This window comes from Sarcophilus harrisii, chromosome 6, assembly GCF_902635505.1.
Source record: "Sarcophilus harrisii chromosome 6, mSarHar1.11, whole genome shotgun sequence".
NCBI classification, from domain to species: domain Eukaryota; kingdom Metazoa; phylum Chordata; class Mammalia; order Dasyuromorphia; family Dasyuridae; genus Sarcophilus; species Sarcophilus harrisii.
In genome coordinates this window covers 5,416,356-5,440,896 of record NC_045431.1, presented here as the reverse complement: position 1 = coordinate 5,440,896, position 24,541 = coordinate 5,416,356, and the positions used below count along the sequence as shown (strand labels likewise).

The window sequence follows — 24,541 nt, the reverse complement described above, 5'->3', positions numbered from 1 at the left end:
ACTAAATTAAATGGAGCACTCTACGGAAGGCCTGGCCAGGGCAAATAAAAGAGTGGGTTCTCTTTATTGCAAAAAGTGTGCTATTCTATATCCTTCTTAGCAAATGAAACAGAAACAAAATTAAAATTGAGCATCTTTGCCTTCTCTTGTTTGTTATTATCCTATCTATTCCAAGGAGAAGTCCCATCTTTTCTTCATTTAATCAGTCTGTTAACATTTCTCTGCTGATTGCATGCCAGGAACTGTTAGATACTGGAATTCAAAGACAAAAATGAAACTGTTCCTGCCCTCAAACTTACTTTGATATCACTTTTAAAAATCCATTTTAAATTGCTTTTTCATTTCCAAATCATTTTGAGCTTTACATCTCCTGAGGAAACTAATCATAAGATCTTTTACTCATTCACTGTTGTGTACTCTGGCTTCCATCTTCCAAACGTAGTTGGTTTTGTTGTTAAGCCTAGGTTGGCCAGTGAGTTTCTTGTATCCATATCCATCTCCTAAGAAAACTCCCCTTTTTTCCCTTGAGACTGGTTTTTCTTTGTGTTTTTAGAAACTCAATTCTCCAGAGTTCCCTTTCTCTTGGACTGACTTTTGGGGTAAATTTTAATCCCTAAGATCATATTCACAACCTTCCTCTTAAGTGCTCTGAAATCTCTTCTGTCTAAATCGGGTGAATTCTGACTGCCTGCCTTCCTTTCCTCTTGTACCACAAATTCTAAAGTGGAATGTTCACTACCCACCAAGGTTCCTGATTTTCATCCAGCATCCAATTCTTTCATATCCGGGTAAATCAGGTCCAGAATAGAAGCTCCCCTCGCCGGGTCCTCTGTCATTTGAAGGGTACAATTAGTATTATGCCAAGTCATGAAAATTGTAGTAGTTCTAGTTTGGGCAGGGAGAGGGCTCCAGCAGATGTCCAGATAATTGAAGTTCCCCATTGCTATTACATCGTGGCTCCATACAAGCTTGTAATCTAGTTCTTTGCGTCATCATTTCCTTCGCTCTTTTTCTTCAGGTGGTCTTGGTCTATAGTCTTACTGACAACATCACTTTGATTTCTGCTTTCCCTGCCTCGATTTCTTGGCTCTTTGATTCCTTAGGCCGCTCACAGCCCCGTCCTGTTCTCTTGTTCCTTTTCAGTAAGTCACCCCCTTCCACGGCCACATTCAGATCACCTACGAGTCACTGCCAGTCATATTTATGAGTTCTGATACTTGTCGTTGCATTAGGAGTTCTAGTTTGTCACCCATTTTACTCCAGTGTGTTTTTTTAAGTGACAGTTACCTATGAGGTTTTTTATCTTTGTCGTCTCAGTACCTGTCCCAGAGCTTGCACATAAAAAGCAGGCAGTAAATGTGGCATCAAAGTTAAATCCCTCTCGCTCCAACATAAATTCATTCCACATTTTCTCTTCCCATAATGCCGCCACCACTTCACTGATCACTGCCACTCCCTTACTTAGAATTGAGGGACGGAGGTCCAGCCTCTGAAGTGAAGGCTTGGCCAGCTGCCGAGGCCCCTTCCCTTTCTACGACTTTGAGCCTGTGAAGATCCTAAGGGTGCTTTAAGTTTTAGCCATCTCTTTCCATTTGTGTACTGTTTGTTTCTCATCCAGAAATCAGTCATTGCTTTCCATGTTTCCCTGTTGCGTTGTGGAATCCAGAACAGAATCTAATAAGTTCTTCTACTCGGGCTCAGTTTGGCAAATTGGAGTGTTAAGGGCTTGCTCTGTTGAAGTCAATGTGCCAAGAATGGAAGGGAGAGGAAATGGTAAAATCCGGTCCCTGTCCTTTGAAAGCCAACAGCCTTTGGGGCAGCTAGGGGGCACAGTGGAGAGAGCACCAGCCCTGAAGTCAGGAGGACCTGATCCAAATCTGGTCTCAGACACTTAACACTTCCTAGCTGTGTGATCCGGGCAAGTCACTTAACCCCAAATGCCTCAGCAAAAAAAGAAAGTCAACAGTCTCTGAGAAAATACGGTGTTTGTGAATCATTGTAATGCAGTACCAGGGGACAGATACTCATAAGATGTGGTCAGGCAAGGTCAGGAAGGAAGGTGATGGGAAGCCGAGGTAGCTGAGTTTTGAGCGTGGGTGACTGATGGAAACAGGAAGTCAAGGGGGAAAACAGGTTTTGGTTTAAAAAGAAAATTGCACACATGTTGAATTTGAGGTCCCTGTCAGTCGATGGTAAATTGTCTAGAAAGCAGGTCTAGAACTCGGAAGAGAGCTGTAGATTTGAGAATCGTCTTTATCGAGCTAATAATTGAACCCTTCGAAGAAGATGAGATTAACAAAAAAGAGAAATCATTGACCCTCTTAAAACATCTCCTAAATGCGAATCCAGAGTTGTCATTATTGCCTGAAAGCAGCAAGACTTCCAGCTCTTGGCTTCTTCATTGGTGGTTCTTTAAAAATAACCAGGGCTCCCAGTTAGGCAGTCTGGGCTTATTTACTGGGAACCCTGGTTACAAGGCCTTTTTTCCCCACATATTACACATACCGTGCAGTTTTATTGCCTGACAGAGTCTTAGAGCCTTTTTTTCACAGTCATGTTAGGGATTGAAAGTATCCGAAGTTCCCGAGCCTCTCTTGAGCTTCCAGAGCTTTGCTGTTTTTATCTCTGGCCGCTCTTGCATCTTCAGAGTCAACTTTTCTTTCTCAAAAGCACCCACAAGTGGCTCTAACTGTCAGATCGTATTCATCCCACACACCCACAGCACAGTCGTTGTTTTTAATCTGTTTCAGAAAGCAGCCGAGCAAGCCAGCTACCCGGGCCACTTCCAAGCTCGGCAGCCCAGAAACGTTTTCTCCTAGACATCGCCAAAAAGGAGCAAAGGAGAAGGCCGCCAAGGAAAAAGTCAGCAAGTCTCCCCCATTGGGAAGGTAGGTCCTTGTTGCATTTAACTCACTTTAAGTCCCTTAGAAAGTTTCTTCTCCTACACTGTCTCCTTTATTTAAGTTACTGTCCTAAAAAGTACTTTTGTCAGCTGTTTTTTTGGCACGGCGGTAGAAAGGGGAAAGGGATTCGAGGAGACCCTATTTGTTTCCCACCCCCAAAGAAGGACTCAACTGGCCGGCTCTTGAACAGGAGAGCCTCATTTTCCATGACACAGGTGGCAGCACGATCCCCTCAGCCGGCACACAGGCTCCCGAGGAGGCCGAAGGGAGTGGCCGAGGGGAGAATGTGCTCATCGCCGGTGTCCCTGGCTGTGGGAGAGGCACCCAGGAGATTGGGGACCCAGCCCGGAACACACTATAGGAGAGGCTGTGGAGAATGAAATGTGGTCACGGAGCACAGAGGCCGTTAGGGGACACGCTGGTGCCTCCAACTTTGGAGCGTAGGACAGAGGGAAAGACAGCGGGGGGTGGGGAGGGAGGAGAGAAAAAGACAGGAGAGGAGAGGGAGAAAGAGACAGAGGGAGATACAGAGGAAGAAAGAGAGACAGAGGGGGGGAGGTGGAGATACATAGAGAGAACTAGAGAAAAAGAGACAACAGGGGAGAGAGGGAGAAAGAGACAGAGAGAAGGAGGGACAGAAGAAAGGGGGGGGAGGCAGAGGAAGGAAGAGAGGAGAAAAGGGAGGGGGAGGTAGCACTCGGTGCTCAGGAAGGCAAACAGCTGGGCACAAGGATGTGTCTGTCAGCCTCCGCCCCTCGCACACTGCACCCTGTGGCCTTGCTGACTTCCACTCACAGCAGCGTGCTCCTCCCCAGCTCCTGAGAGCTCGCCATCCCTCTTCTCCCAAGTTACCAGAAGTCGGACATGTGTCTCTCGTCTCCTTTTTTATAAAGGAATGGGCCTGGCCAAGTACTTGGCCCAGGCAGTGTCCCTTGGCACTCCCATTGTGCAAGGAGCTGGATCCAGGGGCTTACTGGTCAGCCCTCGGGCTCAGACTCCGGTGACTGACCACAGCCTCCCAGCTAGTGAGTGTTAGCAGCCTGAGGTGACTCTGGGTCTCATGCCTGCCTCCTCCAGCCGTACCTCCTTGGCTGGTGACGCAGACCCGGCTCCCTTCCAGGCCTTCTCTGAGATCGGCGTCATGTTGAGCCCATTCTGGTGGCCGAGTGTTCCCCTGCCGCTGCCCTGATTCTGCTGCCTATTGGATCTTTTCTCTGCCTCTTGGGCATCTCAGACTCATCATGTCCCCAAAGACTCTTTGCTCAGAATCCCTTCTCTCTCCCAGCCTCCCCCATCTCTGGAGGGCACAGCTGGCCCTCCCAAGGCGGAAAGCTTGGTTTTGCTGAATTCTTCGGGCCCCCCTCCAGTACTGTGCTCTGTGCTCCTGAAGCCACCGCCGTAGTTCAGTCTCTCATTCCCTTCTCCCTCTTCTTCCTCATGGCCCTGACTGCCTTAGGTCTTTCCCCTCTCCAGCAAACATCCAGGACCCAGCACAGACTCTTCTCCTGGGACCAGATTGGCTGGCTACCTGGCTCCCGCCTCTCTCTGGCCCTCTTGCCCATCCTCCTCTGCACCCCCGCAGCCTTTGTGTCATCCCATCTCCTGTGTCTGTGTGTTTACTCAGGCCTCATCACCACCTTGTCAAAGCCCAAAGGTCTCCTTCCACACGAAACTTCCAGATCCTCCAACTCTTAGTCTTTCCCTCCCTCTAAAAAACCCTCCCAAGTTACTGTGCAAACATCTACACGGACTAGAACATTGAGGGCAGAAGTGATTGATGTCTGCGTTTTTATCCCCACTGACTCCCCCGTGCCCAGCAGCCTGTGGACACCCTGAGTCTTCATTGTCTGATTAACAAGAGCTTAACAGGAATGAGACGAGCTGCTTCCTGAAATATTGAGCAAGTCTCTGTCCTTGTCCCTGTCCCTGGAGCTGAATGGAGCCTCCAAGCCTAGGTTCCACATAGTCTTTTAAGGAGACAGGGCGGCCCAGGGGACCTTTCACTTAGCTCCGAGTCTGTGATTTCTTCCAGCACCTGGCCCTGTTTCCACTTCTGCTCACATCAATTTTTTGGGGGTGTTTTTTTTTTTTTTAACTTTATTTTTTAAAGTAACTAATCTTTTTCTGTCACCACCCTATGGGGGGCGGGGGGGGGGGGGAGTTTGAGGAAGGGAGTGCGCATGAAAAACCCTTCTGATAAGTGGAACAGATTCCCCCATGGACTGCACTTTTAAAGGTCTCTTATTTAGACTCTGACTCCACTTCTCCATCGAGGTAGGTGAGATGTGTGACCCTGTAAGCTGTCCCCTCCTCGGTGCTTGCCATGCCTCTGGTTTGCCAGGCTTGTTTCCAGAGTCCGGTCTCTGGTGATGCTTTAGCACGTCCCCGGGCTGCCCCAGCTCAAGGTCTGCAGGTAGATCTTCGCTGGGTTTTCCCAGTATCCAGGGCATAGCCCACCTGGAACTTCTTCCCTTACTGAGAACTCACTGTAGGTCATGGCAAGTGAAAGGGCACATGGTGAGCCCAGTTGTGCACCTCCCCTAGCCCAGAGGTCCCAGTGGGTGGGGGGCTTGGTCTCCAAGGTAGCTCTGAGATGCCGGGCTTCCTCACCACTACCCGTCTTTGCAACATTTATTTTTCAGTTTAATTCAGTCCATGCTGAACTTATTCAGCACCTTTGTTCAGGGCACTGTGACAGGGACTAGGGAACACAGATTAGAGCCAGACTCGCTTGGAAGAATCAAACATGCGCAAAGATTAATAATACGAGATAGACGTGACAGGGCACCGGGGAAGACAAAGTCCTGGGAGGGTCAGGAAAAGCTTGGCCGGATTCTGGGAGAATCTGTGGGGCCCCTGCAGACAGGAGCCGTGTGAGCGTCCTGTGCAACTCTTCACCACCACCCCCACCCCCACCCCCGGGTATGTAGGTTTTATGAAGGCAGATGGCAAAGTGGCTCTGCGGGGGGCCATCAGTGCCAGGCTCTCGGTGATTCTAAAGGCTTTGTGGTGGAGCAGTGACGTGGCAGGAAGCTCCCATGAAGATTCTCTGTACCAGCTCCTTCATTCTCAAACCCAACAATCCCAAGAGGGCGGTGTCTGGACTTGAAAGTGGATCAGACCAGTCATCAGGTCCAGTTACAAGACATTGGTCAGGAGCTGGCGAGGGCCCCAGGGCAGAGGAGACCCTAACCTTACACTGGGGCCTTAATAGCCATTCAGTCGTGAAAGGCCGGGCAAGAACTGAGGAGTAAGGAAGCCTGGACAAGGAGAGGGGAGCAGGAGCGCAGGAGGTGGGGGATTCCAGGACAGGTCACACAGCTGCAGAAAACAGAAATTGGAGACAGGAAAGGTCGCAGTTGCTCCAGTGGTGACATGACACTGCTGGAATGGGGTGGGAAACCTGGTCAGGGCACGATGTGAAAGAAAGGGCAGCAGGAGCTTTATTAACAGGTCGTGGTGTGGCCGGCCTTCAGAACCTGCTCCTGGAAAGTCAAGCGCTTGGCAAATGGTCTCAAGAGCTCGGGCCAGGTCCTGCTTGAGAGGGAGTTCCATAGACACGAGGACACTGGCTTTTTTTCTGTGTTCCCGGTGCCCACCTGGACCGCAGCAGGCATTTAGGGAATGGTTGTGAGGGATGCTGGTCTTCCCCAGAAGATAGCTGTCAGTGAATCAGTGACTCATTAATGGATCACCTCTTGAGTCCCTCAGCCATTCTCCGAGCTTCCCCAGGATCCCGGCATCTCAGTGAATGTCAGAGAAGCTGCAGCTCTCGGGGATGTGTCTTGTGGTGATGGCATTCGGTAACCCGTGCTAGGAATACAGAGCCAAGCAGTCTTTACCCTCGGGCAGAGATCCTGGTTTGGAAAGTGGTCAAATGGGCCGGGGAGCCGACTTTAGTCGCCATCTTGTTTCCCTGCTGGAGCACAGCAGACACTGGGTGAAGAGAAGAGGTCGGGGGTGGCTGGGACGATGGCTGCCAAGACCTAAGGCTTCAGAGTCGCCGTGGCCGGGCCAGAGGGCAGAGCTGAGCCGCCGTGATGGTGTCCAGCTCTGCTGAGATTGCTCTGCCTTTTACAGAGCTGAGCTCCTCCTGATGCTGATTTTGTCTCATTTTTGTTTTATCAGCCAAGGATCAACAACAATCAGCCTGTAGTCTGTAGAGCAAAATTCAGGAGGGACTTGGAGTGTCTTGTTGAATGGAAGCTCCTTGATGAGAGAAACTGTTTGGTTTTTATTTTGTGTTAACACCAAGTTTGAAACACAACAGGTGCTCAATAAGGTCTTCACTTAATTCAGTATTAAACAGTTGGTTCTATTCTGTTTGACCCTGTTAAGAGATGGGGGAGATGAGTAAAAGAGCCATGAGCCATCCAAAGGCTTGATTCAGGAGAAGGCAGGTCCAGAGAGGTAGTAACAGGCCCTGCTCACAGCTTGATTCAGGAGAAGGCAGGTCCAGAGAGGTAGTAACAGGCCCTGCTCACATTGGGTCCCGGGGTCTCCAAAGGTCTTGCACTGTTTGAATTTCCCCAAAGTTTTCTTACTTTACCATCTTCAGGCAAGTGACTTTCCCTTTCTGGGCACCAGGAGGATGAGGGTGGCCTTCCCCTTGATCTCCAGACTCGGTCCCTGTAGCTCTGACTCTGCCTGGTTCCTTCTATAACACAGATCGAAAGCCCCGCTCTCCCCTCCTGCCAAGCGCAAGAGAGAGCCCAGTCCACCAGTGGTCCGGACAAGAGGGCAGCAGAAAGTGGAAGAAGCACCGGGGAAAAAAGCAAAGCGGTCGTACTGAGCATTCTCTGCCGTGGTTTGAAAAAGGGGTAAGAGGCACCTCTCGGGGCATCCACTTTGTAAGAAGGAAGAGGACGCGCATGTGCTGTACTTTACCAGATGCAAGCTTTCTCTTGTTATGTTTTGAACAGCTTTACAAACTTGTTTATAGGAGATATGTACATTTATTTCAGCTAAAGAAAAATAGGTTTACTTTGTATTTGAATTTAAAACAAAGTAGTTGTATATTTTAACATTCGAAGTTGGGATTTCCCAATGTGACAGACATCGCTAATGCAAAAGCTTCCAACCCACCAGGCACCTGAATGCCTCCTGATAATCTTTGTACAGTATATAAACATGTAAAAATAGGTTGTATTTTACTCTATGTATGAAGCTACTCAATGATGAACACTTTATTTATTTTACAGAGAAGACTTATCTGTGAACTTTACTATATTCTGTTTATTTTTATTTTATTCTCTTTTTTTCCCTTCTTTTTTCTTTATTATTATTATTTTTTTTAATAAAAACAGGTTTTAAATGCTATGCAGTCATCAGTAGGAATTGTTTCAGGCCTCTGCCCTGAACTTATCTGAATATAGTGTGGCAGGAGGTAAAGAATTATTTCGCATGTATTCAAGTAAGTAGATTAGTTAAAGAAAGGGACTCAGTTGTTTTTCTGTTCACAGTTGTGACTATGTTAAAGAAACTGTAACTTGTTTTTAAATTACATTCACATACGTGGCTTTATTACCATCTTAAATGAAGTAAAAATAGTTCTAGTTTAGGAAAATTCATGCCATCTTCAGCAGAAAGTTTTCCAGTTGAGCTTCAATCCAACTACTCTGTGTTATTTCAAAGCTTACTTTATTCTTTCAGTATTTGTCCTTTTCAATGAAGATCCATCGAAGATGAAAAAACCATTTCTTCTTCTATCCCTAGAGCTTTGGCATTTTATGTTCTGTTTTATACACAGGTATTTCAGAATAAAACCTGGTCTTAAGGCCAGAGCCTTTTTTTAACATGTTTAACTCCCATGAGAACAAACTGTCCAAGCTAAGTTTTTCATAAGATTAAACTTTTCTTAAGATCAAATTTGTCTCTTGCAATGATGTAATAAGTTGCCAAATAATCTGAGATTATTTTACAATGTTGTGTTCATATTCTTATGTTTTATAATTAAAATTTACATTCTGTGTGGGGTTTTTTTTTTTTTTTTTTTTTTGGACTCTTATGTAAGGTGGATATTTCTGTCATTTTACATGGTTTCTTACTGAAATTTTATATATAAATTATAAAATGTTTCCCAAACCTTGAGTTGTAAGATATTTTTCTGTTTTTAAATTCCTCAGATGACTCCCTGTGAGTTGTCATACAGTGACAGTACAGCCCTAACCTAACAAACATAAACTGAGGTTTTTTTCCCTGTGACGAAATTTGGACCAAAACTCCATAGAATTTGTAGGGCTAGAAGGGATTTTGAGGGAGTCCGACCCCTTGATTCTTCCTCTGACAAGAAATGTGACGTAAACGCATATATAAGAACCTTACTATAAAGGTGAATTGTTTTAATAATGCTTTACTTTCAACCTAGTTCCTCACCTGTCTGGACATATCACAGAATTCTGATTTAGATTTTAAAATACGTACTGTTTTTATGATTTCTCCACAGAAATCTAGAAGATATTTTTTAGTTATCAACCACCTTTTTTTAGGTCATCAAAACTTGACTATAAGCCCCCTTCCCCATTTTGCCTTGAAAATACACTGCTGGATAGGCAGCTCCTTCGTCTGCTTCTGTGTTCACAGACAGAAAGATAGTCATGCACAAATCAACAGAATATAAAACATTCAGAGAAATGAACTCTCAAACTGAACTGGAGAAGAGCCGATGAGAATCCGAATCCGAGCTCAGTGAGGGCCTTGTCCCAGGCCGCACAGCTGCTTAGTTACTGCTCCTGAACTCCTGGCTTCAAAGGCGACGTTCGTCCGAGTCGCCCCAGGAGAGAAGAGGGCCCTTCGCTGTCCGGGAGGAGCCCCCTCCCAATGCCCGCTGGGCCAGCCATATGCCCCTGCGGTAGGACAGTGCAAACTCCCCAGTGTTCATTGGTGGAAAACAGAAAAGGCACTGGGATGTCACCAGGTCAGCTCAGCTCCACTCTTGTATTTCTAGGTAACTTGGCTATTTGTTGACCTTGTTTTTATATTGAAAATCCTTTTTTTCTACCTACAAATGTTTACACTAGTTGATTTACTTAAAAATTTTAGTGAATTAAGCCAAAGATACAAAAGAAAGATTTTCATTATTTTACAAGCATGTGATCTAGCAAATATGGCTGAAAAAAAGATTTGGTTTGGTTTTTAAGGGGACAACCTGAGATTTCACTGGGCAAATGTTGAATTTTTTTTCTGAGAAAAAAACCGGTTATGTCACCCCGGGCAAAGGCGCTTCACTGGTTTGCTTCCATGCCACCAGGGCTGCTGCACGGATCCAGGGAGGGAACGCCCTGCCATGTTGGCCAAATCCTAGACCCCCTGGGTCTTGCCTCCTTAAGTCTCCCTGGATGGGTCCAGCAGCGGATGCCACTGCACCCTTCACTTGAAGGGGTATCTCCAAGTACCTCTGGGACCAAACCCAGTCAGGGCCGGATTTTATGTTGTTGATCACCCTCTCCCACATTTTCCTTTTGGGGTCCTCATGACCGCTTTACCTGGTTCTCCCACCTGTCTGACCTGTCCCACCATTGTTCAGTCTTGTGCTGGATTATCTGAGTAAGACCCTAAAAGGCATCTCCCCAGACCATCCTGGGCCCTTTTCTTTCCGGATGTCTCAGGAGGTGACTGCAGTTCTCTCTGGGGAGATGACTCGCCTAACCACATTTCTGCCAGATGTGAAATAGGAGTTCCATAGGTATCAAACTCCGTATTTTCAAAACAACTTCTCTTCCATCTACCCCAAACCCAACCCTTCCCAAATTTCTTATTGACATTTAATGGGCCACTATTCTTCCAGTCACTGAATTGGGGTTCCTCTTTTACTCACCTTCCTCCTTGACTCTTGTCTCCTCTCAAATATCAAGCCATCTGCCAAATCTCGTCACTTCTTCTCTAGGACATCTTCCCCATCGGCCACAGACAGCATCCTAGTTCAGATCCTCCTGACCTCTTGTCCACACTGTCCTAACTGGTTTCCTTCCAATCCTATCACAATTGATCATTGTACAGTCTTGTTACCGTGTACAATGATCTCCTGGTTCTGCTCATTTCACTCAGCATTAGTTCTATAAGTCTCCCCATACTCTCTGAAACCATCCAACTGCCAAAATGCTTTTCCCTAAAGCAGAGGTCGTCATCTGACCCTCCTCTGCCCAATAACTCCCGTGGTTCCCTTTCTCACCAGGACCAAACAGTTCTTTATTTGGCATTTCGAGCTCTCTCTAATCTGACTTCTTACTTTCTAGGCCTCCTCTTATATTTTACTTCTTCTCATGCCCTTCGGTCCAGTGACCTCCTTGTTCCCCATCCCTTCTCATGTCCTTCCTTGGCTGATCTGAAGGGTGAGAGAGCTCTCCCTCTTCCCCTTGGACACAGCCTTGAAGACACCTCCCATCTCTTTGGCAAGAAGTCTTTCCCTCGCACTAATAAATACATCATTGATGGAGTTGTGAACTGATCCAACCATTCTGGAGAGCAGTTTAGAATTATGCCCAAAGGGCCATCAAATTGTGCGTCCCCTGTGCCCCAGCAGTGTTCCTACTGGGCTTATATCCCAGAGAGATCTTAAAGAAGGGGAAGGGACCTGTATGTACAAAAAATGTTTGTGGCAGCCCTATTTGTAGTGGCCAGAAACTGGAAAGTGAGTGGATGCCCATCAGCTAGGGAATGGTTGAATATGTTATAGTATATGAATGTTATGGAATATCATTGTTCTGTAAGAAACAACCAGCAGGATGGTTTCAGAGAGGCCTGGGGAGACTTATAGGAACTAATGCTGAGTGAAATGAGCAGAACCAGGAGATCATTGTACACGGCAACAAGACTGTACAATGATGACTTGTGATTAGACATGGCTCTCTTCAGTAGCAAGGTGATTCAGAACAGTTCCAATAATCTTGTGATAGAGAAAGCCATTTATACCCAGAGAAAGAACTATGGGACTCAGTATGGATCACTAGATAGGATTTTCACTTTTGTTATTATTTGCTTGTTTTTTCTTCTTTCTCATTCCTAATCCATTAATGCTCCTTCCTTTCTCTGCCGTCCTCCCTTCTCCTTTTCCCCTACTGTTTCTACCTTCCCTTCTATTCCTGCCCTCTCTTTTCTTTCCCATTTCTCCTATGTCCCTATAGGGCCTATATAAGTTTCTATATCCAATTCAGTTTGTATGTTATTCCCTCTTTGAACCAAATCTGATGAAATATTAAGGTTCAAACAATGCTCATTCCCCTTCCTTTTTTTCTTCTACTTTAATAGGTCTTTTGTGCCTCTTCACGAAGTGTAATTTATCCCATTTTGCTCCCCTTTTCCCTTTCTCCCAGTACAATCCCTTTTCTACCTCTTCATTATATATATATCTCATCAGAGTCAACTTACACGCATACCCTGTATTTATCTATACTGCCCTAATAAAGATAGCATTCTCAATAGTTACAAGTATCGTCTTCTCATGTAGGGAGGTAAATAGTTTAATCTTGGGCAACTTTTTTTTTTCCTGTTTACCTCTTTCTATGCTTCTCTTGAGTCTTATATTTAAAAATTCAATTTTCTGTTCAGCTCTGGCCTTTTCATCAGGAAAGTTTGAAAGTGCCCTATTTTCTTGAATATGCATCTTTTTCCCTAAAAGATTACACTCAGTTTTGCTGGGTAGTTGATTCTCGGTTGTAATCCAAGTCCCTTTGCCTTCTGAAATAGCACATTCCAGGCCCTCTGGTCCTTTAATGTAGAAACTGTTAAATCCTGGATAATCCTGACTGTGGCTCCTCAGTATTTGGATTTTTGTTTGTTTGTTTGTTTGTTTGTGACTGCTTGCAGTATTTTTTTTTTCCTTGACCTTATAGTTCTGGAATTTAGCTATAATATTTCTTGGTGTTTTCATTGTGGGATCTCTTTCAGGAGGGATGATGGAGTCTTTCAGTGACTATTTTGCCCTCTGATTCTAGGGTATCAGGGCAGTTTTCTTTGATGGTTTCTTGAAAGATGCTGTCCAGGATCTTTTTTTGATCATGGCTGTCAGGTAGTCCATAATTCTTAAATTATCTCTCCTGGATCTATTTGCTAGGGTGGTTGTTTTTCCAGTGAGGTATTTTATACTTTCTGCTATTTTTTTCCCCATTCTTTTTATTTATTTATTTTATTGATTCTTGGTGTCTCAAAGACATTATGCTTCCCTTTGCCCAGTTTTAATTTTAAAGGAATGATTTTCTTTAGTTAAGCTTTTATACTTCCTTTTCCATTTGGATAATTCTACTTTTTAAAGTTGATGTTTTCTTCAATGGTTTTTTTGTTTTTGGTTTTTTTGCATTTAGCCAACTGCATTTTTCTTTTCAGTGAATTTTCATCCTTCCTTTTCCAAGCTATTAACTCTCCTTTTCATACCTCTCATTTCTTTTCCTGGTTTTTCTTCTACCTCTCTTATCTGACTTCTAACAACTATTTTGAGATCTTCCAAGAAGGCATTTTGGGCTTGAGACCAATTCATATCCCCCTTTAAGGTTTTACATGTAGGTATTTTGTCTTCTTCTGAACTGGTGTTTTGATCTCCCCGTCACCATAATAACTTTCTGTGGTCAAGGTTCTTTTTAGTTCCTTGCTCATTTTCTTCCCCTCCTCCCCCCATTTCATAACTTTTAAAGTTGACTCTGCTGTAGCACAGGAGGCAAGTTCCCAAGCTTCATGTGCTCCGGGCCATGGGTGAGGTCACTGACTTTGAGCTTTGGGGCTTCTGATGCTTGATGACCTGCTCACAGCACTGGGGAAGCCTGACTTATGTATTGTCTCCAGGCTTCCCAGGAGTTTTTGTTTGTGTTGTGCTGCTATCCTGTTGAGCCATTACTGAGGGGTCTCCGTTGCCGATCGGTGCCATGGCTAAGGCCGTCTGGCTGCCTTTCCCGGACAACGCGTGGGCTGCATTGCACTCTCGTTTCACCAAGTGAATCGGATCATTCCTAAAGTCCTTCCAAGCTGTCTTAAGCTGAAAAATGGTTTTGTTCCATCTCTGTAATTTCTGCCACTCCAGAATCTGTTCAGAGGCTTGATTTAAAGTTGTTTTCAAGGGAAACAGGAAAAGTCAGGCAGCTTTCTGACTTCTCTCTATCATCTTAGCTTGGTCTCCTGCAGATTAAACTATCTTTCCCAGAAGAGCAAGTAGGGCAGTTTGACTGAAATGGAGAGTGTATAAAGGATGGTCATATGAAATAAATCGGGGAACTATATGGGAAATGGATTGTAAAGGACTTTAAATGTCAAACTGAATTCTTTCCCCCCTGGCTGTGGGGGCCCTAGCACACTTAAGGTAGCATTGTTCCTAGCCTCTACTCACAGTTTGGCTTAATGTAAATCACACTTGTTAGGAATAAAAGTAGCTAATTTTTTTAATGCCAATAGTATTTTATCCTAGAGTCAGTGTGTTAGAGGTAAGGGGGAGAGGGGGGAGGAGCAGAGAAGGGAAGGAGCATTACAAATTGGAATTGGAGCTAGTGAGATTTTTTGAGCAAGGAAAAATAGGGCTGGATCCCTATTAGAGAACATCTAGAGAGAACATTAGAGAACATAGTTTGCCAAGAGCAAGGAAGAGGGATTGGAAAGAGCCCAAACCAGAGGCAGAGAAATTAGTGGAGGAGTTCCTGCAGTAGTCCGGCTGAGAGGTATTGGAGCATATTATAATCAAATAAAGGAAAAGAAGATCCACTAAAATCATTCTTATAAGTAGAGCAGGTTTGGGCCATGAGAAATCGCAGGCCAGAGAGGACATTTTCAGCCTGAGAGATTGGAGAGACTTCTAGGAGGAATCAGATTCTGACACCTGAGTTCACTATGAAATAAAGAAACTTAACTAGACATCGATTAAGGAGGTTTGTTCCCAACACCGATTTCGGCCAAAATGAGAAAGGAACTGAAAACTAGAAGCAACAGGAGCAGGGTGAGAGAGACGTGAAGCCCTTTCAGACCAGACTGGCAGCCTTTCCTTGAATGCCAGAAGCAGGAGGCTCTACTTTCTTCAAGTAGCCGTGAGGAAGCCCGACGGTTTTGAGTGAGAGAAGGACAGAGCCAGAGTCACTTCCCTGGCAGGATGAAGGACGAATTGGAGGAGGCGAAGTCGGCGCGGGGAACTTGTACACGAGACACAGTCCACCAGCTCCTCTACAAAGGCATCCAAGGCCTGGCTGGACGGGACAATCTGCCTAGGCAAGACGATCGGTTGTGGGAGCGGCACATTTTCCAGCGTGCCTTCCAGAAATGTTTTTTTCCAGTTTCCTTGTCTGCAAATGGGATCTCGATCCCTCTGGGCCCCTGCTCCTTCTGACGTTCCAGGAGGGTTCTAAGAACGGACAGAGGAAAAGACTCGGCAGTGAGAGGGGATGCTCTCTAGGTGGCGCGCGTCACCTTCCCTAATGCCCGGCTCCCAGCCTCGATTAAGAATTCCTTTAAAGGAACCTTAGCTCTGAGCACTCACTCCTTTACACGCCACTGCTGAGAGTGAACGGAAGGCCCAAAGCGCCTTAGAACGCCTTGCCCAACTCTCTGCGCCTGTGAGATTTGCAAAACTGGAAATGGTTATTTGTTGCTAGGACGGTTTAGAGAGAAAGGAAGGAGAAAGAAAGGAAAGGAAAGGGAGGGAGGGAGGGGGAAATAAAAGAGAAAGAAAGAAATGAAAAGAAAGGAAGAAAAAAGGAAGGGAAGGAAGGAGGGAAAAATAAAAGGAAGAAAGCGAGAGAAAAACGAAGGAAAGAACCACGATGGAGAGTCTATTTGAAATGTTCCCGGAGTCAAGCAGTGTCTGGCGTGGGGAGCGAACACTCGGGGAGGAGATGCGGGTGACTGGCTAGGGGACTGTGGGTCCCGCAGGCCCCGGGTGCCCTCCCAGGGCGCGCCTCTATGGAGTTCCCTTCTGCGTTTCCCTAAGAGCTTGGGATCGGCGCCCCCCGCACCCGGGGGTCCTGGCTGCGCGCCTCCCGGCGTGTTTGCCCTCGCCGCTCTTCCGTTTCGGTTCTCGGAGTTTCTCTCCCTCCGCTTCGGGCTTTCCCTCTCGAGGCTCTCCCTGTCTCCGTAGCTGTCTCAGGTTTCTGTGCCCGGGCGTGAGTCCCTCTGCCTCCCCGTGCCCGTGTCCCGAGGTCTGTCTGCTACCGCGCGCGCTCACCCCCTCCGTCCGACGCCCCCGCCGTTTTCGGACGTGGGCACCCTGGCTGCCGCGGATCGGGGGTGTCCTCGAGCACGGCGGCCCGCCCCCAGCCTGGGGCTCCCGGCTCTCCCCGTGGGACGAAGTGACCCTCCCTGGGGCGAAGCAGGCGGAGGGAGCCCTGGGGCAGGCGGCCACACTGGCGCCTCGGGGGCCGGGGCCCAGCGGATTGAGCGCCCGGCATTATGCTTTCTCCCGGATTTCCTGCGCCTGCCGGCCCCTCCCGGCGTCCTTCCCCGAGGCCCTAGGCGATTCCCTTCGCCACTGCAGGCGCGATTTCACCCGGGCTCCCCCGGGAGGGGAAAGGGGGTTTCGCTCAGTGGACCCCGCGGCGGGGAAGGATCTGGCGGCCGACAGAGGGGAGGAGGTGCCCGCTGGCTGTCCGGTAGCTGCAGGAGGCAGATGTCACGGGGAGGCCCCGGGAGCTGCCCTTACCCTCTCCTGCGGCGGCTTCTAGGAGCGGCCCTGGGGGCACTTGTGCCCGGAGCCAGTGATTCAGCTTCTAGGTCGCAGGACCGACAAATCCGAGAAGCTCCAGCGCCCGCCGCGGGCCGAGGCCGGGCAGAGAGGGAAGGGAGGCGGGGAGGGCGGACGAGGGGGAGAATTACAGAAGGGGGGGGTGGTGGGGGGGGCTGTAGGGAAAAAGAGGAGAATGAATGAGCACAGAACAGAGGAAAGAGCCAGGGTGAGAGGAGATGCCCGAGAAAAGCGGGGAGGCAGGAGCCTGAAGCAGCTAGAAGGTGGAGGGGGGGGGGGGGCAAGAGAAGAGGCGAGAAAAGGGGGGGAGGGGGAAAGGATAGAGATGGAGAAGAAGGGACAGCGGAGAGGAGGAAAGAGGCGGCGGCGCTGCCCACCGCTCGCTGCCCACCGCCCGCTGCCCATCGCTCGCTGCCCACCGCCCACCGCTCGCTGCCAACCGCCTACCGAGGCGGCTTTTTCAAGCTTCAGAAAAGCCTAAAGCGCAAAGCAGACCACCCAGGCGGCTCGGGCTGCAGCGCCGGGGCCGGGAGAGGCCGGGCGGGCAGGCAAGCGTAGGCTCGGTGCCCCAGCGGCCAGCTCCGCAGCCTTCTCCCCGAGCCTCCTCAAGGCCGGCCCCCTTTGTGCTCAGTGCCCACGGCCATCCCCCCGCCTGCCCCCTCCCGCTCGGCGCTCCCCCGAGGCGGCACGTGCGCCCCCAGCGCGCGGCGGCTTCGGGCCGGGGCCTGGCCCCACTTCCCCTGGGCAGCCCCGAGAAAGCGGGCGGGAAGAATCACAGCCGTTGGGAAGTAGGCGCAGGTATCCCCGCCAGCTGGGCCTGGGGGCTCGCGAAGCAGGAGGTCAGGAACGTAAAACGCTCTCCCCCCCCCGGCCCCCCAAGGCCGGGCTTTTATTCTCTAGCTCGCTCCTGGCGGACCCGTCCTGCGCGAGCGTGCCCTGCACACACGCCTCCGTCCGGCTGTCCCCGGTCCCCCGGCGTCCGCAAATAAGCCCCGTTCCTCCCCCCACCCCCTCCCAGGGAATCTTTACCCACGCCGAGGAAACCCGCACCACGCACTCACGTGGCCTCGGGCACCTCTGCACTCGCCCCCAGCCCGCCACGCTGCCGCCGCCGCAGACTGAGAAACGGCAAAAACTACGCTCGAGGGCGGCCCGGTCGAGCTCCAGCCCGCTTTTTAACGCGGAAAAGGGACCGGTGGGTTTACACCAAGCGCTTAGAGCCAAGACAGCCCCCGTTGTGTTCCTTAAGGGTCCTGCCAGGCACAGAGAGGGGGCAACCACACGAACACAGCCTCGAATCCCCCAGAAAGCCCCCGCCGCTGCCGGGGAGTCCTCGGCTGGTTCGGTGGCTCGGGTCAGCGGCTTGCTGGGGCTCCCGGCACGACCTCACGCCCAGAACCCGAGGCTGCTCAGTTCCCATCTCCGGGGCGGTTTCGGCGCTCCCGGGATGCTCCCTTCCCGTCAAAGCCTCGTCCCCTAAAGCAGCCTCCTCGGCACCGGCCACGGCTGCGACCTGCCCAAAGTCACCTGTCGATGGCAGGAGCCTAAAACTGGGTTCTCAGCCACCATCCCCTGGTGCTGCAGAGGGCCGGCGCCCGAGAACCAGGGGGAGGACCGGATCCCCCCTCCTCCCTTCAGCCCCGAATAATTTCCCGCTCCCAGGCCCCGGCAAAATTGCGTCCGTTTGCGCTCCGTGGAAGCCGAAGGAATGATTCCTCCCTTGAAGTTTTCCTAAAGTTAGTCATAAAAACAGCCACAACCAAGGCGCAGGGAAACGCGTTAGAAACAGAAACGAGGCCCCAAACGGCCTTTTCCAGGGCGGGACGTGTGAATAATAGTGGGGTTCCCTCGAGGACCGCCCCCGACAGCCCCTTTCTCTTTCTAACAAAACTGGGGGGAAGGAAACGGGCGTCAGTGGCGGACCTCAGTAACCCGCGCTCGGGAGGATGCGCACTGTCCCACTTTGAACTCAGCGTCACGTCACGTTAGTTCTCCGGGGACCACAGTGTGGCTTGCCCAGGATTGTGCGACGTTCACGGCCGATGTGTAAACGCAACGGTTTGCAAGAGAATTGGTTTCTCCGGCGCATCTAAAGTCTGCTTTTTAAAAACAATGTTCAGCGGCCCCCCTGCGCCAGAAGGACGGCAAACCGCTGCCCGTCTCTGACGCTTTTTAATGTAAATCATGAAGCCTGAACGTGCTCAACTTGGGTCGAATTGTACTTCTAAGGAAAAATCGGAAGCGTCGCTTCCGGCTCCAGATTACGCGAACTCCCAGCGGCACGCAGCCTTCGCGGCCCGGGAGTCTCCGACTCCGGAAGGCGCGCCGGCCTTTTGCGGGCGCCTGGTCTCTGGGGAGAGAACGTTTGGCCGGGGAGCGCTCCGCTCATGGGACGGCTTCCCCAGAGGCTGCAGGGACGGGGACGGGCCCGCCTCGCCCTGAGTCACAGGAAGCAGGGGAGAGGGGGCGGGTCCTCTCCGGGGATTTATCGAATCTTTGGGGAAAGAGCCCCTGGCTGTCGGCGGGCGTCCGCGTTCACCTCGGAGCGCCTTCTGGCCGCTGGGCGTTTGCGGGCGCTGAGAGAGCGCGGTCACGGCAAGGGCAGGTCGCGTTTCGGCTGCCCCGCGTGTGCGAGCGGACGCCCCGCCGGCCCGGCCCGCCCGCCCGAGCAGCAGCCGGAGCGCAAGGGGTTAAGGCCGAACCGAGTCTCCCCTCGGCGGCTCGCACCGCTCTGTCGGGTAAAGTCAACACTGCCCAGCCGGAGGCGGCCAATCGGCCGCGGGCCTGAGTCCGGCCCCGCCCAGGGGGAAGGCGTGGGCCGCAGCTGTCACTCATAGGTGAGCAATGACACCAGAGCTGGGAGAAAAAGGAGAAGGAAAGAGAAAAGCCACAGATAGAAGCGGGCGGGGGGCGGGGAGAGCGTCCTGCGGGGCCCGAATCCAGCTGCCCACCCCGGCCGGCTCCCGTAGCCGCGGCCGGACGAGGAGGCCCCGGAGAGCCGGCGGGCCGGGACACGGCGGGAGGCGGGAGGCGGGGAAGGGTCCCCGGCGGCCGCGGCTCCCAGAGGACGCACGCCGGAGCTCCCCGCGCAGAACGCCTCCTCTCCCCGCCCCCGCCCCCGCGCCCCCCCCCTCCCGAGCCCCTCCACTCCGGAGCGAGCGGGGGCCGCGGCGGCCGCGCCATGAGATCCTCCAGCTGAGCCCCTGGCACCGCCGCGGAGCCCCTGGCACCGCCGCGGAGGGCGGGGTGGGGGCCGGCGGCCGGGGCGGGCCCGGGAGGCTGGAGGCCGGGGAGGGCCGCGGAGAGGGGGGCTGGGGGTGGGGCGGAGGTTTCGGTGACAGGGAGGGAGCCGCGCCGAGCAGTGGGCTGGGGGCCCTCCAGGCGCATCGGTGCTCTCTCCCCGGCGCCTCGCGGGCTCGCTCGCTCCTGCTCCCCGCGCGGGCCCCATCGCCGTGGCTGCTCCTGCCCGGGCCCGGCCCGCTGGCCCTCGGGGGGCCGATGGCTGTCCGCGGCGCTAGCACCTTGACGCCTTTCTCCATCCAGGCGATCCTTAACAAGAAGGAGGAGCGGGCGGGCCCGCGCGGCTCGGCCCGGGGCGCCGCGCCCGCCGCTCCGGCCTGTTGCTGGCGGCTTTTTGGAGACCCGGACTCCGGGGCCGTGGGGGGCGCGGGGGAGACGCTGCTGCTGCCCTCCCCCGCGGGGCCCAGAGCGGCGGCGGCGGCGGCCGCGGCGGGGGCCGGGGGCCGGGCGGCGGGGAGCCCCAGGGGCTGGGACTCGGACTCGGCTCTGAGCGACGAGAACGACGGCGAGCGGCGCGGGCCGGCGGAGGCTGCGGGACTGGCCGGGCTGGCCGGCGGCGCGGGCCGCCCCCACGAGACGCCGCCGGGCCCCGAGGCCCAGGCCAAGGAGCTGGAGGACGAGCCCCCCGGCCTCAGTGACAGCGAGATGTCGGCCAGCGTCTCAGGTCGGCTCGAGTGGCTGGGAGAACGGGAGGGGAGGGGGGCTGGGTTTGGGCGACGGGAGCGGAGGGAGGAGGAGAGGGGGCCCCTGCAGCCTGGGACCCGAGTCCGGGAATGCAACATCACGCGTGGGCTCGGCCCGCGGGGCCAGCTGGGATAAGCCCGAGGAGTAAGCGAGCTCCTGCCGGGCAGCCCGGGGCCGGGACCCCGACCCACTTTCCCTAGGGGAAGGGGACCCCCTCGAGAGAAGCCTGTTCGGAGCTCCCCGCTCCCGGCTGCGGGCACGTGCGCCCCGCTGAACGAGGGACCCCACTTCCCCCACCTCCCTTCCCACGCGGGCCCAGCATCCCAGCCTTGCCACGGAGCCCGGGATGCTCGGCCTCCAAAGCCCCCCGGTTCCTCTTTAAGGGGAGACCTGAAGGGAACCAGAAGTTCGGGGAACGGCAAAAGATTAAAGCCAGGAAGGAGAGCTCGCCACGAAAGCCTTGCCAGGGCGAGGCAGGACAGCTGGGGACGGAGAACTCGGATCCGGGGCCCCCGCGGAGCCGGCGGCTCCAAAGCTTGCTGCCGAGCTGAGCCGAGCCGAGGGCAGAGCGGGGGGAGGAGGCCCGGGGCCGAGGGCAGCCGGGACCCGCAGGGAAGCCTTTCCGGGAGCCTGCGGGGCCGCATTTCGGCGGCTGCCCTCGGGGCCGAGACTCCTCTCGGAGAGCTCCCGACCCGGGGCGCCGGCTCTCGGCCGAGCAGAGCCCCAGCGCCCCGGACGGGCGCCCCTGCCCCGCTCGCCCGCAGCTCTAGGCCTCGGGGCGCCGGGGAGCGCCAGGCAGTTTCGGACTAGCTGCGGAAGGCCGGCTTCACGGGGACTCTGTTTCTCCGAGGGTTGGGAGTCGGGGCACGGGAGCTGGAGTTAGGAGACGAGGGACAACCCCCCCCCCTCAACTCCCGAAAGAAAAAGAAAAGGAAAGCGCGTCCAAGGAAAATAGGAAAGGTCCTGGCTCCCTCCTGTCCCAGCCTCCGACTTCCACCCCGGGTGCGGGAGCCGCAAAAGGGGAGAGAGAAACCACAAGCCAAGCTCGTCTGCCCCTAGCACGCCCTGTCACCCGAGGGGGGCGGGGGGGGGGGGAGGTAGCTCTGTAGACTTCCAAGTCCACTCTCTCTCACCCCCCCACTCCCTTCCTTCGCCACTGTGACAGCATCCCACTAGTGCTAGTGAGAAACGGGGAGACCTGCGTGGTGCTGGGGGGGGGGGGGTGTGACTGTGCTTGGGTGCATGTGGGTGAGCGCGCGTGTGCGTGAGTGGGGGTGCATTTGTGTGCTGTCCCGCGTGTGCGTACGCGGCTCCTGTGTACGTGTATGGACGTGTGGGTATGGCTGTGGATTGTGCAGGAATCTGCGCGCGCGCGGGAGTGGGGGCCAAAGAGACAGACCGGACAGAAGGAAAAGATGGTAGAGCTGGGGGAGGGGGGCGGAGGGATCGAACTGACAGCCAGAGGCAGGGCGACAGGCGACAGAGAAGGAGGGAGCCACGGAGGTTCCCCGCAGGAAGACAGAGAGCCCCGGCGCCCGTGGGGGCCCGGCTCCCCACGGCGAGGGAGGGAGGGAGGGAGGGAGGTTCTTGGACAGCTTCAGCCACGGGGCTGGGACGGCCCCTGGGTCTGCAGGAAAGCTCCCCAGCGCCTCCAGCTCTCTCCCCGCTGCCCAGCCCCTCCAGCTCTCCCCCCCCCCCTCCCAGCCCCTCCAGCTCTCCCCGGGGTGGGCAGGCTGCAGGCAGGGCCTCCGCCCTCCAGGCTGCCCGAGCCTGACTTTGTTTCTCGCTTTGTTCCACCCCACCCCCACCCCCGGCCTCAGCAGATCGCAGCCCCCGGACGGAGGAGGACGCGGGCGGCGGAGGCAAGTGCGAGCCGCTGCTGTGCGCCGGAGGCCCGGGCGAGGAGGAGCCGTCGGCGCCCAAGCCCCGCAAGAAGCGCTCGCGGGCGGCGTTCTCGCACGCCCAGGTCTTCGAGCTGGAGCGCCGCTTCAACCACCAGCGCTACCTGTCGGGCCCCGAGCGGGCCGACCTGGCCGCCTCGCTGAAGCTCACCGAGACCCAGGTGAAGATCTGGTTCCAGAACCGGCGCTACAAGACCAAGCGCCGCCAGATGGCCGCGGACCTGCTGGCTTCGGCTCCGGCCGCCAAGAAGGTGGCGGTCAAAGTGCTGGTGAGGGACGATCAGAGACAGTACCACCCGGGCGAGGTGCTGCGGCCGCCCTCCCTGCTCTCCCTGCAGCCCTCCTACTACTACCCCTACTACTGCCTCCCGGGCTGGGCTCTCTCCACCTGCGCGGCCGCGGCGGGCACCCAGTGAAGGCGGGCGCCCCGTGAAGGCGGGCGCCCCGTGAAGGACGGGCACCCCGTGAAGGACGGGCACGGCGAGCCGCTGCGCCGCCGCCTCCCCAGGGCCGTCCGACGGCGAGAGCTCCAGGACACTATTTATTACGATTTCTTGACTTGGGCTACGCCGGCTCTTGGATCTGAGGTGGCTTTTCGTTAAGGACGGGGGGAGGAAGGGGACTTGGGGGGCGGGCGGCTTAAAGGCGCGGGGGCGGCCGGGGAACCGTTACTCGCCCCGCTGCCCGACTTCCCGGACATTCCACAGCAAGCCGAGGGTGCCGTCCGTTCGGCCAAACGAGTTCATGGTATCCATGCTAGCGAGATATTTGTACATACATATCTATCTATTTTTTTAATTGGATTGAGACGGAGTCGGGGGAAGGGGGTCGATGCGATCCCAAACCCAGAGGAGTGGCGCCCGGGGCGGCGCGGAGGCCGCGTCGGGAGGATCGCCGCCGCCTCGGTCGTTGGGATCTGGGTTTGGCGCCTCCGTGCCCGTCCCCGACCCCCGCCTCCTCCGGCGCCCGAGTCTGTGACCCCCGCAGCGGGCCCCGTTCTGGGCCGAATGTAAGTAAGCCTCGTTTTACGCCCCTTGGGTCGCTGTCCGCGGCCGGCCCCCGGGACCCCCCCCGCGGCCTAGCGAGGCCCGAGCGAAGGCAGTCGATCCCCCTTGGGGGAGACTTTCCCGGAGACTCTCGCCTTTCTTTCTTTCTTTTTTTAAAGGGAGTTACGACTCGTAGCACTTTCCAGCTGTATTAAAATGATTATTGTCGTTATTATTTTTGTATCCAATGGGAATATTTCTAGTCAGTGTTTTGAAACCGTTGTCTACAGATAGAGACCTGCAGCCTCTCCAGTGCCTTAAGCCCCTTCCCCTCTTCTCTCCTGGTTCCTCCCCTGCCCCTCCCAAGCCAGAAGAGAACAAGCTCTCCAGCCTGTCGGCTTCCAGGTCACCTGGTCGCTTCCCAAAGGCACCATGCACTCAACCAGAATATTAAAGAATTGGGACTATTTGTAAGCTCTATCTGCTTTTATTTTTTAATTTATAAACTTAGTTGAACACACGGTTCCGGACGCATGTCGTGTATCTGTCTCCGAGGCTCGCTGCCAAAAGCACGTCGGTAGAAAGCGACTCACGTGAAGTTAACCTGGGGTGGCCCGGGGCTCCCTTTGTTTTGGAAGCCAAATACTTCCGGCCCCGCCCCCCCCCTTCCCACCTCGCTGCCCGTTAGCTCAGACCCGCTGCCCGGCCCGTTTTCACCATCGCCCGCGGCGGCACCGAGAGTGCTTAGTTTCGCTTCCTCCAGAAAAGGAAGAGCCGCAAACTGACAAAGGGATTGGTAGCTTTGGGGGGCTGAGCTCGGCGGTTTTCGGCCGCTCTCCCGTTAGGAGGCCCAGTCGGGGGCTCAGCCCCGCTCTATCCCACGAGGACGCCCGGGGGCACCTCGGGATCCCGGCAGGGGACAATTTGGTTAAGGGCGAGGGCTTGTTCGCCAGCCCTCGCAGGCATTTACAGGCGCCCTCCAGCCGCCCGCAACCCCGAGGCCTCCGCCTGCTCCTGCCGGCATCGTGGAGTCCCCCGAAACTGTGAATTGGGCCCCGAAAGGCCCTTCGCCTCGATCTTATTAGTGGCTTCATTTCGGGCCGAAGGTGCAGACTGGGGCCG

The 24,541-nt window shown here is 53.7% G+C and overlaps 2 protein-coding genes across 3 annotated transcripts in view; both read left to right on the top strand.

Annotated features, from left to right (window-relative positions):
* The window catches only part of BOD1L1 (biorientation of chromosomes in cell division 1 like 1), a 59,625-nt gene extending 50,753 nt beyond the window's left edge, over positions 1–8,872 (top strand). Inside the window, exons 26-27 of one of the 2 annotated variants that reach the window (XM_031942830.1) lie at positions 2,751–2,888; positions 7,572–8,872. In XM_031942830.1, the coding sequence (XP_031798690.1) occupies positions 2,751–2,888; positions 7,572–7,695 (262 nt within the window). In that variant the 3' untranslated portion in view covers positions 7,696–8,872. The remainder of the gene's footprint in view (positions 1–2,750; positions 2,889–7,571) is intronic. The other variant, XM_031942831.1, reaches the window with a different exon arrangement.
* An 11,020-nt stretch (positions 8,873–19,892) lies between these two features.
* On the top strand, positions 19,893–23,936 carry NKX3-2 (NK3 homeobox 2). Its single transcript, XM_031942329.1, has 2 exons — positions 19,893–20,512; positions 22,356–23,936. Exons 1-2 carry the CDS (start codon positions 20,047–20,049, stop codon positions 22,847–22,849), a joined length of 960 nt encoding a protein of 319 aa, XP_031798189.1. The 5' UTR covers positions 19,893–20,046; the 3' UTR covers positions 22,850–23,936.
* Positions 23,937–24,541: the final 605 nt, after the last annotated feature.

What these genes read in the sequence shown, in the direction of transcription:
- NKX3-2 (XM_031942329.1), top strand. Translation starts at nt 20,047, where the DNA reads ATGGCTGTCCGCGGCGCTAGCACCTTGACGCCTTTCTCCATCCAGGCG. An exon ending in GATGTCGGCCAGCGTCTCAG is followed by an intron (nt 20,513 to 22,355) that starts GTCGGCTCGAGT and finishes CGGCCTCAGCAG; the next exon opens with ATCGCAGCCCCCGGACGGAG.